Genomic DNA, 15,155 nt, shown 5'->3' on the forward strand with positions numbered 1-15,155 from the left:
GATCAAATAACAATGATCTAGAGACAATTCGTGGTCATTAAGATTTATAAATACAATCCTAGGCAAAACTTTTTTTTTTTGTAAGCTCAGCAAGGGAACCTTATAAGTCAATAATGAGAATTAGCACAGAATGGACTCTCCAAATTGTTTTAATGAGAAACTCTCATCTTCAGGTACAATGGTGACAGCACTCAGCAAAAGGGCTGTCTCTATAATGAGCACAGGCACAGGCAATACTTGAGCAGATAAGAGGACTTATCTCAAAGCTTACTGCAACTGAGAAGGGGAAAGTCAGACAAGAACAATGGATTGAGAATATACAAGGAGGAAATAATGAAAATGTGTATTTCCAATCTGAAATAGGTTATTGTGATAAAATAACCCTTCCAGAGAATGGTACATAATCTTCGGTCAACCTCAAGGCTCAGTGTACTCATATGTTGAACAGTAATGAATTATGTAACCTACCTACCCTATAGCATTGTTGTGAAGATTAAATGAATGAATACCCATAAGGCATTTAGAGCATGGCCGGCACACAGAAAGCACTGTGTCCACTATTATTAAGTTGCCTAATCAGTAGAGCCTACAAAAGACTTATGCCTACTGGATATAAAATCAGGCTGCTAGGTCACAACGTAAAAAGTCATGAATGGGACAGACAGGCTCATAATCTCATTTAGAACAAATCATTTACTACTATGAAGTTCTCCTTATCTTTACATATATTTGTCTAATCTGCTAACTCAATTATTAGCTTCTTGAGGGCATGGGCCAATAAGTAATTGGTGACTGATCAACATAAAGTGACCTAAGAAAAGTGAAAACCAACCAAACTCAAATAACTGTTTTGAATCAGCATTGTACAATAAAGGGAGAAAAATCACTTTGCCTGAGCACTGTGCCAAAGAAAAGGAAACCTAAATCTTTGCCTTTAAGCAAAGCTGCTACCACCACCAGTTTAGAAACAGTAACTCTGGATTTTATAAATATTCTATCTACTCAATACTGCCTGTAACTTCTCCCTGGGTGTAACTTTTCCAGCCAACATTTACTTCTCCTTACCTTACCTTCTTCTGGATCGGCCACTACAACAGCAGTAATAAATACAAAAGCAAAGGGGTTGATAAAAGTTGCCTTCCCTATTTTAAGAAATATAATGAAACTGTGATGAAATCATTCATAATCAACCACCATTACAGCAAATGGTGCCATAGAATGATGGGGAAGGGTAGAGCCAAAGGTCAACGAAGCTCCCTCTCAATGTCCGTGTAGACGTAATTCTACAAGGCCTTCAAAGAAATTCTTGCAAGGAACACTCCTCTTGTAACTTGGTGACAGGCAAAAACGAAGCTAAAAGCAGGTGTGGGTGGAGCTAGCCCCAGTGTTCTATCTAGTACTTCTCCAAACTTGAGTTTTTTAATCCCCATCCCCGGGAGAGAAAGCCTGTCTCTGGAAGCAGCACCCAGGGACAAGCAAATTAGCATTTCCAAGGTCAATTGCTGACAGGCTTAATTGTTTACAGCAACTAGAGTATTCTGGCTGCTTAAGTTAAGAGGCTTGACCTTTCTGGCTTGCCCAATACCATAAGAAACTAATTTACCACATTAGTTACAAAATATCAAAGTACTGTAGGAATGGAGTCGAATCAGCATATGACATTTCAAACAGCATCAAATATTAATAGGATCCCCAGAAGTAAGTAATTTTAAGCTGGTTAAACAACTTGGGGGAAAACTTAAAATACCAATCATACCAGAGGTAGGGGAGTGACAAGTACAAAAAAAAATCAATAAATGGTATTATCTCGTTTTACCAACTGGTTTGATGTGAATAGTCACCAAAACTACTAAAAACCTGCAAAACTAGTTGATGTGACTAGTCTTACAGATTCTTGCTCTCCTCTGATACCTATTTTGGCAGCCATCTGCCACATGAGGCTATTAAGCATAAGAAATGTGGCTGGTCAGACTGAGATGGACTGCAGGATTCTGAACTTGAGTACAGAAAAAAAAAAAGTAAAAATAACTCAATTTTTATACTGATTACATGTTGAAATCATATTTTAGACATATGGGATTAAATAAAATAATACTAAAATGAAATTATCTCTCTTACCTTTTGTAACGAGGATAACAAAAATTTAAATTGCACATGTGGCTCACACTATATTTTTATTGGACAGTGCTGCAGTATATAAATAACACTTTACATTTATGTAAAACACAAATATATAATTTCAGTTGTAAAGTACAGACAGAAGATATAGGCCTGAATAAAAAAAATAGTCCTCTCCAAAATAACCAAACTGATTTCGGGGCACCTGGGTGGCTCAGTAGGTTAAGCATCTGCCTTCGGCTCAGGTCATGATCCCGCAGTTCCAGGATAGAGTCCCGTGTCGGGCTCCCTGCTCAGAGGGGAGTCTGCTTCTCCCTCTGACCTCCCCCGTCTCGTGCTCTCTCTCTCTCTCTCTCTCATTCTGTCTCTCAAATAAATAAATAAATAAAATCTTTAAAATAAACTGATTTCAACGGTTAATCACCAACCTAAGAAAAGCTCCTTTCGGCTTACCACCAGACAAAATTTTATTTTCTATAAAGGAAACTGATGTTTCAAAATGGATCCTAAAGTCTGTTCTACTTCTGCTTTGAGCTGTCATCTTTGCCTAACATTAAACTAGCCTTAATTCTTTCCAATGATCAAAAGATACGTGATAAAATGCCAGTCTAATTTTTAAATCTGATCGAGTGATTCCTACTCAGTTTTTTCTGTATTAGTCATTTACATACCCTATTAGGTCACTAAAACCTAACTCATGCCTTTGCTCCAAAGATAAAAAAAATAGAATCAACAGAAAGATTATTCTCAAGAGCCTAGAAACCCAGACGGTACTCAGATACTATACATATTCTGCTTCAAAAACTAAAATATGACTCACAGACTGTATCAGAAAGTGACATCCCATTGTGAACAGGAGAGCTTAGCAAACAGGAGAGCACAGCAAGCAATGATTTCCACACTTTCCATCATGCGGAGAAACCATGCCAACTTTCAGGTTGTTACAGTCAGTGGAAGAAAGAAAATCTGGGATGGTTGGAAATTTATGGGGTGAGAATGACAGCCACAAGAGGTGAGGCAAGGCAAACAACTGCCCAGAATTTCCTCGCCCCAGCTCTTAAAAAGGAAACTACTCAACTTTCTACCCGAGGAAGCCGGTAGGAAAGGGAAAGCACATGTCCCACCTTTTAACCTCCTAAAACTGTCCCAAACACAATTAGCCCTCTAGTCGAAGGACAAAATGACCTATTTATGTGAACAGAATGTGTAAGCCTTTTTAGAGTAGTTTTTAAATGTAATCAACAACAAAAATCAAGGTCCAGTAACTTGGAATAATAAATAAAAAAGCTGCGGTGTTTATTTCTACCTTGTGACAGGGTCTACATCTATCACTATTAAATGAAAATGAGTAACCTGCATATTTGAAAACGAAGGTAGTGGAGATATGCGGTTGGTTATTCCTCATTCCTGGAAAAGTTCATCTTAAAATGTCACCTTAATAGTCCCATAGTTTCTCTGGTCTGATGCAGTCAACATGTGCTTGTGTTCTTAGATATATGGACTAACTTGGGCTCTAGGCTACAAATTTCAACAATTTAGTGATTGTTCCTTTTGCACAATCTAAGTCTGCATTCAACAACGTCCCTAAGGCCGATGGCTACCTCATAAGAAGTATTCTGGTGCCACCTAGTGGTGTATGTTTCCTGCCAAAAAGGAAATGAGGATTAGACCAGGGTTCTCAAAGTCTGGCTGTGGTGCAGCATTAACATCAGCATCACCTGGTAACTTGTTAGAATTGCAAATTCTTGGGCTCATCAGACCTACTGAAACTCTGGTGGTGGGGTCCCACAATCTGTGTTTTAACAAGCCCTCTAAGTGGTTCTGATGCACCCTCAGGTTTGAGAACCACGGGATTAATTAGCTCTTACACAAAAATTAAATGCAAAGTCTTAAAAAAATTAGGCTTACAAATTAACAGAAGTGCTCAATTTCTAATTTTGGAAAACAACTTAATTTTCTATATAGTGGATCCAAATATCTCTATTTGGAGAAGAGTCTTACTAACTAATTTATATACATTCAACACCTGATGAACATTAAGCCTCTGAAAATGTGAGATGAGCTCTCTGAGGTCTCTGCCCCAGGAGACCAGATTCAAAGGGAAGATCAGACACATTAACAAAGCAAAATACAATATAAATGCAAAAAGACTCCATGAAACAAAGAAAAAGATTAACTGGTTTCAGGATATCAGGATATGGCATGTTACTGTATCTTAAGTGGGGGTGGGGTTCATCTAACACATGAAAAGCCAAGGAGGTAGAATATTGGTGATTTTTAAAAGATTTCTTTTAATTTTTTTAAGATTTTATTTCTTTATTTGAGAGACAGAGTAAGTGAGAGACAGAGAGCATACGAGCAGAGGGAAAAGCAGGCTCCCCTGCAGCCCAATGTGGGACTCGATCCCAGGACCCTGGAATCTGGAATCATGACCTGAGCCAAAGGCAGACACTCAACCGACTGAGCCACCTAGGCACCCCAAGATATTTCTTTTTTTAAACATTTATTATTTATTTATTTATTTGAGACAGAGAGAGAGAGAGGGAGAGCACACACACAAGATGGAAGAGGGGGAGAGGGAGAGAGACAATCCTCAAGCAGACTCCCCACTGAGTGCAGAGCCTGGCATGGGGCTGGATCCCAAGACCCGAGATCATGACCTGAGACGAGATCAAGAGTTGGATGCTCAACCAACTGAGCCACCCAGGCGCCCTGAATATTGGTGATTTTTTAAATTAAGAATCATCTACCCTAATGAAAATAGATGCCACAGAAAAGTCCACTGTATATATCTGCTCTGTGCAATTATGTTACAAAATAATCAGGAGAAAAGCAGATCTGATGAAGCCTTGCTAAACTGTTTCTTTTCTACTTAGGTCTTAGAGGAGAACTTGTTTATCCAAAAGGAACTTAAAACACCTAGGGTTCAGTAAGAGCAGTCCCATAATCTATCTACAAGTTTGCATTTCTTTAAATTCAGCTTTATAGGGCCGCCTGGGTGGCTCAGTCCATTAAGTGTCTGCCTTCAGCTCAGGTCATGATCTCAGGGTCCTGGGATTGAGCCCCGCATCCGTCTCCCAGCTCAGTGAGGAGCCTGCTTCTTCTTTCCCTCTACCCCTCCCCCCTCAAACAAATAATTAAATCTTTAAATTCAGCTTTATAGTATGCCTTTCTTTGAAAAAAAAAAAACTCTGAATTTTAATAAGTATCTATTTACTCAAAATTAAAGAGTTACATATTTGAAGTAAAAAAAAAAACTGAATCAAGAGATCAGTATGGCCACTTCCACATCATCACAATTAAGTGCCATCCCTTATCCTGTGGCTCAAACTGCAAACCTATCACTTAGGAGGGGAAAAAATCAACTCTGAAAAGCTAGCCTTGCAAACCCAAGCCTCTAGTATGACAGGTAACATCACAGACATGAATACAAGTGGCATAAGTATATAAAGGAAGTTCAAAGACTTGGCTCTATTGATTACTTTTGATTTTGTACTTTAAAAATATTACTTTAAATATACAGAGACGAACTATTTAATTCTAACCTTTTAAGAGCAATTGCCCTCAATAGGATGAGTTTCTGAAAAACTGTTCTTTTCCGGGGCGCCTGGGTGGCTCAGACGGTTAAGCGTCTGCCTTCGGCTCAGGTCATGATCCCAGGGTCCTGGGATCGAGCCCCACGTCGGGCTCCCTGCTCAGCAGGTAGCCTGCTTCTCCCTCTCCCTCTGCCTGCCACTCCCCCTGCTTGTGCTCTCTCTCTCTAATAAAAAATTTAAAAAAATTTTTTTTAAATCTTAAAAAAAACAAACCCTGTTCTTTTCAAACCTTCCTTTACTGGCATGGAGGCATAAGAAGAGGCCACAACAGGAGGTACATTAACATTTTAGAACAGGGCCATTCCTCAATTTTATTTAACTAAACTTAAAGGGCTTCTGAAAATTTAATTGCTTAAAGATGATAATTACAACAACAATTTTGGTAAATTAAGTCAGTACTTCTGCCTCAGAAAGCAGAAAAGTATATGATAAATTTAAAAATCTGAAAAATAAGCCCCAGCTACTTGAAAAATCTCCTAATGCAACAAATTTCATTTTACTATTAGGTAAATAAGAAAGTATTCCCAGAATACCAACACATTTAGAAAAAAAAATAGACATGGTGGCAGTAAGAGTCTATTGCTTGGACACCACACACTATAACATAACACAGGGAAAAGTGATCATTTCAAATGAGCTAGAAGTTGAATAGGGACAGCAACCTGGTATAGGAATATACCAAAACAATACACGTCACCCCTTCCAAGTGCTTGGGAACAAGAATCCCCTTTACCAACAATTTAATAATATAGCAACAAGAGATATACAGTACAAAGTGAGAAAATGATACCTAAGTGATCACTACCACCTCTTCCAACAAACCTCATTTTAATTTGTGATGAAATTGGGGAACCCAAAAGGTAAACAGAAAGGGTGCTAATCTTATAAGGCTAAGAGGAAAAGGGAATCGTTCTGCTATGAAGATGATTCATGGACTTTCCCACATGCTCTTCTGCACTTTAATTTCTCCCAATCCATTCACTGCTGTCCAACAACACAGTCAACTGGTTTATACTCCAGCTGTTCTTTCTTATGGTTGAAGATTTTATTATGACCTTTATCCAGGTCACCTACCAAAGATCCAAAAATAGACTACAGATCAGGCTGGGGAGGGTTAAGACCCTGCGAGGTTACCCACTAAAAATTATGGGTGACTTCTGCTGCTGGCCACAAATGAACAACTGGTATGGAACTGGCTGTCCTGCAGTGAGGACTAGAAAGCTGGACAAAATATATGAGACCGCTGCTCTCAGACAGCGGGACCACAGGCAGAGCAGAACCGTGAGCCCCACAGAAAGGGACAAACAAGTCAGGTAAGTCCTGCAGTCGCCTGCCTCCCTGCACAAAGGAGGAAGAAGCCAAGCAGAGAACGAAAGTCTTGAAGGACCAGGAGAGAGAGACTGGAGTTCGGGGAAGCTAAGACATCAGAGGTTTTCAAGACAGAGCACCAGGAGGGGGCTACGCAGAGACAGTACTCTAGGGATCTGCAGAGATCTCCTCAATCCTAAACCGCTGAGAAACACTTGCTGGGAGCTATAAAGTGAACAATTCCCAGGATTCACCCAGCACCAGGAGACCTTCGAATTCCACCCACACTAGGGCTATCTCACAGAACCCTCTGGGCAATAGACAGAGATGCAGAAAGGCCAAGCTTTGTAACCAGGCTGAATTGGCCCTAAAATAAATTGACACTAACTTGACCTGCACTAACAAAGTTTAACAACAAGCCTGGAAAGGATTAGCCTAATCCACAAATTACTTTGATGCCTGCCAAAACAAATGCCATAATTCTTGATTGGAAGACAACAAAATCCAAACACTCAACAACATAATACACACAATGTCCATGTGAAGAAGCAGCGACAGGAATGACAGAATTAGCAGACAAGGATATTAAAACAACTATTATAAATAGGCTCCATATACTCAAGAATACAGAGGAAAACCTGAACATAATGAAGAGAAATAGAAGACAGAAGATTCCATTTAATTTTTTATGTCGAGTTGAAAAATCCAGTATCTGAAGTTTAAAATTCATTGCACAAAATTAACAACAGAGACTGCAGAAGACAAGACCAATGAACCTGAAGACATAGCAACAGACACTATTAAAACTAAAGCCAGACAGAAAAAAAAGACCCGGAAAAAAAATCAACCAAGCCTCATGACTTATAGGACATTATCAAGCTGTCTAACACACATATAATTAGAGTCTCACAAGAAGAGGGACGAAAAAACTATCTGAAGAAATAGTGGCAGGAGCGCCTAGGTGCCTCAGTCAGTTAAGTATCCGACTCTTGATTTTGGCTCAGGTCATGATCCTAGGTTCATGGGATCGAGCCCTGGGTAGGGCTCTGCGCTCAGCATGGAGTCTGCTTGAGATTCTCGCTCTCCCTCTACCCCTCCCCCTGCTTGCACATGCACTGTCTCTCTCTCTCAAAATAAATTTAAAAAAAAAGAAAAAAGAAATAGTGGCAGAAATTTTTCTAAATTTGATCAAAACTACAAGCCCACAAATCCATAAAGCTTAAAGAACACCAGACAGAATAAACAAAATCACACAAAGACACATCACAATCAAATCGTTGAAAACCAGTGATATTAAAAACGACACAAAAATACTGTTGCTCCCCTGCCTCCATATAATATAAAATAAAAACAACCCTAATCCAAAGAAAGCAAATTAACAGTTTTCCAAGTCTTCTGATCGAAAAATGTTGATAAAGTTCATCAAAGCTGAATTCTTCTATTTTAGAAGAGGCCTTCCTTTGCCCGTATCCCTAGCATAAGCTTCGTCTGTCTACCAAGTAATCAAGAATGAACAGTTAGACTATTGCAAAATGACTTTATTATAACTTTATATTAATGCATTTGCATACCTTACAGTTCACAGTTCACAAATCTCACATACTTTAGATTGTATGCTCCTTGAGATCAGGAACCTTCATGTTTCAGCCTGTAAGTCTCCAGTGCAGTTTCTACTGGCACGTAACCATCTGAAGACACACGAATGAATCAAGCTCATTTCATCCTCAGTACATCGTTTTGTGGTGTATGTAGAACAAAGATGAGAAAACCGATGCCCAGAGGGATGAAATGACTATCCCAAGAACACCTGAAAGGTCAGCAGTATCTCACATCCCTAGAGTAATGCCTCCATACAGGGTTATCCCAAAGTAGACACAAAAGAATTAAGTTTTAATTGTTACTTACTCTGAGTTTCCACGAGATCCAAGGCAACACCAGAAGCTGTGTCCATTCCAGAGCTGATACAGGACTGGAAGTTTTTCAAAGAGGAGAGAGCAGATTCTATACCACTGAAGGATATAAAACCAGTTGAACCTGAACTGGAACTGGAACGTCCGGGCATCTTGAAATTATTACCTAAGTTTTCAAACACAATGAAATAATATTTAGGAGTCAGAATAATAACTGCATAGGAAAATAACACTGCTATACACATCCATATGAGTATCTAATAGCCCACAAGTGCCACACTATTATATACATTCTGTATCCCTGGAGGGGACACCAAAGCATTGTGCTGTTATCTGGGCCACCAAACACAGATACACTCAATACACAGGGAAGCTAAGTGTCTGCATTTTTCAAAGGAGGGAGAATACCCTCTTTCAAAACATTCCTTGGTTCTCTGAAGAATTCAACAACAACACAGTTCTTAAAAACCTAAAACATAAAGGGGTTAGAAAAAGTAGACTACTTGTATGATGCATTTTTCTAAAAACTGAAAATGGTAATAATAAAATAGTTTAATAAGGAGAACTTCGAAACCTGTAGTTTTTTAACTTACCTGACATATATGCATACTGAATTCTGAAAACTATAAATATATAAATATAAATTAAAAAACATATATTATATATAGATATTGTATATATTCCTGACAGTCCTCTGGATTCTAACAGATTTACAGACTTGGTTAGATCCCAGACTCTGTCAGTAAAAGCAGAATTTCTCTACATTATAGAGTAAAATACGGGGGCGATATGGAGTAAGGGTCAAGCATACAGCTTCTAGAACCAGACTATCTGAGTTCAAAGCACACACGCTCTCTCTCTCAAAATAAATTAAAAAAAAAAAAAATAGTGGCAGAAATTTTTCTAAGTTTAATCAAAACTACAGGCCCACAAATCCATAAAGCTTAAAGAACACTAGACAGAATAAACAAAATCACACAAAGACACATCACTTTTGTGTCTTTTTGTCACGTAACTGAATGACTTCAGGCAAATTATTTAACCTCTTAGTGTTTCATTTTTCCCTTCCTAAAATTGGAATCATCCAGTGCCAACCTCAAGGATTACTGTGAGAACTGAATGAGATAAAGTATACAATAAAACACTCAGAATAAGGCCCAGCACATAAATCTTTAAAAGTGGAAGCAAATTTTAACATCAACTTCATCATTATAACACTATAAGCAAAAATACGGAGTAGTGCTTGAGAGAATGGACACTGGACAAAGATGCCTGGAAATTCTGTCCCCCCCATGCCATTTAAAATTGCACAACCCTGGTTAAGTTGCTTGCCTTCTCTATCTTCAATCTGCTCTCGTGTAAAAAGGAAGTAACTATCTCACAGCATCATTGAAGGTAAATTAAATGTTACAGTTTTCTAAAACTTGTCTGATCTTAAGAATCGTTGAAATCTTATTAAAAATATAGATTTATATATAGGTACTATCTCAGACCTATTGAACCAGAGTCCCTGGTGGACACTACGAGGAAACCCGTATTTTTATGAATTGCCCCAGGTGATTCTTAGAATCAAACAGGCATGGAGAACACTGAGATAACTGCATCTGCCCCCAAATTTTATGTTGAGAGCCTGACCCCCATTGTGATGGTATTTGGAGACCAGGCCTTTTGGGAGATAATTAGGTTTAGATGCCCTGAGGGTAGAGCCCTCAGGAAGAGATTAGTGTCCTTATTAGAAGAGGAAGAGACACCGCAGTTCTCTCTCTCCACCAAGTGAGGACATAGCAAGAAGGGGGCTGACTGAGAGCCAGAAAGACAGCGCTTATCAGTATCCAACCATGCTAGCACCCCAATCTCTGACTTCTAGTCTCCAAAACTGTGCAAATAAATTTCTGTTGTTTAAGCCTCCAGTCTACACTATTTTTTAATAGCAGATGGAGCTGACAAAACAAACAATGCATATAAGGAATAATATAATCCAAGCTAAGTGGAGAATGTCTACCACATAGTAGCTATCCTTATTATGTGCATGCAAAATTCACACTACTCTAACGAAATTCTACATTTGCAGAGACCTTGGGAAAAACCTTCCTTCTGTAATTCTGGAGTATTTCCAGGGAAAAGATTCAGATTGAGAAGCAAAGGGACTACATGGAGTAGACGCACTTTTCCCTCTTTCTCCTACTAAGTACAGCTAAGTTCATAATTCACAGGACACCTCCTTCCGCAAAGCATCATCTGGCCCAAATTGTCAATCATGCAGTTGTTGAGAAACCTTGGTTTAAATCAACCTCCTCTTAGAGCCTTCCCCAATAACAATAATCTCTTTGTTCCCTGTACCTATCTATGGTTTCCAAAAAAGTTTAAAACAAGGTTTCCTGAGTTTTTCCCAAGCATGTTATCTTGCCTCCCCTAACAGGCCTTGTCTTAGGCCATTCTGGCCGCTGTAACAAAATACCAGATTGGGTAGCTTATAAACAAGAGAAATTTATCTCACAACAGTTCTGGAGGCTGCGAAGTCCAAGACCAAGGTGCCAGCAGGGTCAAGTTCTGGTGAAGGCCCTCTTCCTGGTTCATAGGCCCTGTGCCTTCTCACTCTGTCTTCACCCAGTAGAAGGTGCAAGGGAGCTCTCAGGAGCCTCTTCTATAAAGGCACTAATTCCATTCAAGAGGGCTCCACCCTCATGACCTAAGCGCCTCTCAAACACCCCACTTCCTAATGCCATCACACTGGTACTAGCATTTCAACTTATGAATGGGGGAAGCAGAAAGACACACATACTCAGACCCCAGCAGGGCTAAGACTGGCTTCAGGCAGGACCAGTTATTACTGTTTCCCTCTCTCATCTTTCTGCAGAGGACAGTGGGAGGCAAAGAGCAAACAATTTATAGACATTATGCTGAATCTCCTTCAAATCACGGGGGCCTGTACGAGTCCACGCAGAGCTGTATCTCCTTCTTCAAGATGCAAGGATACATCTTTCTTTATGAAACCTTCTCTGATCCGTACAAGCAATTGCTTGTCCCCTCCCTCATGCTAGTACGACCCCCCTCTCTCCCTCAAATACACATACACTTCTTTATAAAACTCAGTACGATCATCACAACTATTTGTTCACATGGCTGTCACTCCTTCCCCCTGCGAGCAGCTTAAACTACAACTCCGACATGTTCCACAGCACAGAAAACCGTTCCTCATGCCAAACAGGCGATCAATAAAGAACTGAGGAGAGTCACAACACAAGCAGCAACCACCTTTCCGAGGTCCCCTACACTGCGCATAAACTGCTGCCCTGGCGCTTCATTCTCACTATCGCGAAGGTTCACAACCATTTATAGAAGACAAAAGGAAAACTGAGGCCCAGAGAGCTTATTTGAACGACCTGTCCGAGGCCCTGCTTTTAAAGACAGCTCAAACCAGATTAATCTGCATCAAGAACTCGTGAACTTTCCCCCACTCGGGTCGAAGGATGGAGAGATGGCGTCTCAGGGAGGGAGGCAGCCCGCCCGAGCCTCACTGCTCGACGTGCAAAGAGCCAGGACCACAGCCCAGGCGGACAGACCCCAGCTCAGGCACCCGCGGAGCGTCCGAGAGGGAGGCGACCCCTCCCGCCACCCTCGCCGTCGCCACCCCCCGCTGCCGCCTTACCTGGATGCCCGACCCAGCTCGGTCTGGCTGCACCCGTACTGCCCACACCCGGACCCCAACTCCTTCCTCAACTCCCTTCCCCAGTCGCTGAAACTGCGAGCGCGGGCTCGGACGTCATCAGCCGTCGCCCGCCAGCGGTCACGTGACGCCCCGCCCCGCTCTCCGCCCCTCTGGTCATGTGACCGCCAGGAGAGCCAGAGGCGGAAGCTGGGGTCCCGCCGGCTGCCGATCGGGGGCTGCGGATAGAGGGGGCACCGGTGCGGAGAGGAAGGGGTGGGGACCCGGGTGCCGACCTCGCCCGCGATCGCCGGCCCCACACGTGCGCCGTGGCGCGGCCCGGGTGACAGGTGAGTTGGGGCGGGATGCGCTCTCCGTCCGTCCCTCTGCCCCTCCCCAGCCCCGGACCGGGCCGCGCGGGCCGAAGGGGCGTCTGTGGCGTGGGGTGCGGTCTGGAGGGGGAGCCCGGCTTGGCGAACTGAGGGCCCTCCAGCGGCGGGGCTGCGGTCCAGGCTCTCCATCTCCAGTTAGGTGGAAATGATTTTCCACGCTGTCTGGGCGCTTTGGGAAATGATGCTCAGCTGCTTGGCCCTCATCTGATCGTTCCACGTTTCCAGGAGCCGTGCTGGGTAGACAGTGTTATTCCTCCATTTACTCTCGAGAGAACGGAGCGTTTGGCGAGGGCTTTTAGAGTCTGATGGACCCGGGTTTGAATTCTAGTTCTGCCTTCGGCTGTGAGTTTGAGCAAGTCATTGTTCCTCTGTGCACCTTAATTCCCTCACCTATGTCATGCTGGTGCCGAAGTTCTTTGCATTTAGGAAAACAGTTCCGAGGGTCCTGACTGGTTTATGGGCATGGTTGAAAACATAAACCAAGTCTCAGAGCCCGTAATGGAGCCGGATCTCCTGATTCCAACATAGTTGGAATGAGTTTCCTCCAACATAGGAGATGGGGTCATGAGAAGGGAGGGAGAGGTCTTACTGCCCCTGCCCACAACCAGAAACACCTTCCGTTTTTCCCTCTCCTGTCTTTTCCGGGATTTATGAATGGGACTAGAGTGATCAGGCTTGTTTCAGAACTTTTCTGGAAAAGAGTTGTCAGTCACTTTTACCTTGATCAACAACCATTACGTTTTGTTCCTGATAATGGATAAGTGGAGACCAGTGCTTCTCTTATGGAACTGAGGTTTTATGAAAGGATAAAAATAGACCTGTCTTCTTTCGTCCTCTTGAGTAGGGCACACAGTGGTTTGTCCCAGGACAATTTAATTTCCTTCAGATTCTGTACTTATTGGGTAATTGGTATGATGATGCCATGCTGCATTCTTGAAACATGTTGTCTTTTGTCTAGGGTTATTTTCCAAACTGAAAACCAATGTTCCATAACAAATTCTTTAAAATAAGCTACAGCTACTTTTTGGGGTGCCTGTAGAAGAAAAGTGGGAAATTGAGTGGGATCTCTAGTTTCATTTCATGCCTGGTAGTAATACCATCTATATTGAGAAAAACTGGTCTTCGTGAATTTTCTTCATCTCTAGCACCAAGAGAACCACTAAATGGAAGATTTAATTTAGGTTCTTCTACAGTGTTTATCTGCACCTCATTCTAGAGTGGTTTTTTTAAATTTCAACTAAGTCTTAGCACCTTCTATAAAGCCACCGAATTCTGAGATCACTGCAACATGATTAAACATTTTTAATGTTGGTTCTTAGGTTCTGTTCTTTAGGGCAAGTTTTTCAACCAACAATGGGGTATCTACCAAATACTCTAACCAAATAATATTTTAAATGTTGCCTACAGTGTAGGGATTTAAGGATTAAAATAAGAGGTAAACACACAAAAGTCTTGACTTATGTCATTATCCCAGGCCTAAGCTAACCTGACTGTCTGCATGCAGGTGCTGAGTGTATCTGTTCATCCTTTTTGGGGGGGGGGAGGGGAAAAAGGCAGGTAATGTTGTTTTGCTTTAAGATATTTTCCCTGGTCGCACTGTCTATCCTATATTGGGATCCAAAATCTGGTAGCAGTTTACACCCGTTAAACATAGTTTGCTTGCCTTACAGTTGTGTCTGGAGTTTCATCCTGCTTAGACCTGTGTCTTCAGAGGACTTCAGTGACTTTTTTTTTTTTCCCATTTGCCATTATTTTCCCCCTTCCCTTGTCTCATTTTCCCAGCCAGACCATTTCAATGCAAAAAGTGGAATGAAATTGGGGTGCCTGGCTGGCTCAGATAGTAGAACATGTGGCTGTTGATCTCAGGGTGAGTTTGAGCCCCACGTTGGGGGTAGAGTTTACTCAAAAAAAATTAAATTATCTGCATCAGCCACTTGCCTATTCCTTAAGCACATTTAGCACACTGCTGCCCTAGGGCTTTTGCATTTACTTGTAAACCCTGCCCGAATGCCCTTCTCCCAGATCATTATCGATTGTAAAATAACAAACTACCCCAAGACCTAGTGGCTTAAGACAAAAAAAAAAAAAACAACCATCTATTGGCTTATAGTTTCTGTGGTCAGGAATCCATAATGTGGCTTAGCTAAGTGCCTTTGGCTCAGGGGCTCTTGGGATGTTGTAGTCT

At 41.5% G+C, this 15,155-nt stretch overlaps 2 protein-coding genes across 12 annotated transcripts in view; one reads left to right on the forward strand and one right to left on the reverse strand.

The window, feature by feature from the left end:
* Window positions 1-12,721, reverse strand: part of NSMCE2 (NSE2 (MMS21) homolog, SMC5-SMC6 complex SUMO ligase) — a 209,599-nt gene extending 196,878 nt beyond the window's left edge. Inside the window, exons 1-2 of one of the 3 annotated variants that reach the window (XM_045895892.3) lie at window positions 12,582-12,721; window positions 8,928-9,098 (exon numbers count right to left, since the gene is read on the reverse strand). In XM_045895892.3, the coding sequence (XP_045751848.1) occupies window positions 8,928-9,084 (157 nt within the window). In that variant the 5' untranslated portion in view covers window positions 9,085-9,098; window positions 12,582-12,721. Of the gene's footprint in view, window positions 1-8,927; window positions 9,099-12,581 lie in introns of those variants that run through there. The other 2 variants (XM_045895893.3, XM_064587892.1) reach the window with 2 other exon arrangements.
* A 57-nt stretch (window positions 12,722-12,778) lies between these two features.
* WASHC5 (WASH complex subunit 5) overlaps window positions 12,779-15,155 on the forward strand; it is a 60,764-nt gene continuing 58,387 nt past the window's right edge. For 6 of the 9 annotated variants that reach the window (XR_010410513.1, XR_010410514.1, XR_010410515.1 and 3 more), the window contains exon 1: window positions 12,781-12,928. The gene's annotated coding sequence lies outside the window, so the exon portion shown is untranslated. Of the gene's footprint in view, window positions 12,929-15,155 lie in introns of all 9 variants that reach the window. The other 3 variants (XM_064587890.1, XR_010410516.1, XM_045895896.2) reach the window with 3 other exon arrangements.

Source organism: Mirounga angustirostris, unplaced genomic scaffold, assembly GCF_029215605.1.
Source record: "Mirounga angustirostris isolate CCGP_5_RB_7025 unplaced genomic scaffold, mMirAng1.0.hap1 SCAF_4, whole genome shotgun sequence".
In the NCBI taxonomy this organism is placed as follows: domain Eukaryota; kingdom Metazoa; phylum Chordata; class Mammalia; order Carnivora; family Phocidae; genus Mirounga; species Mirounga angustirostris.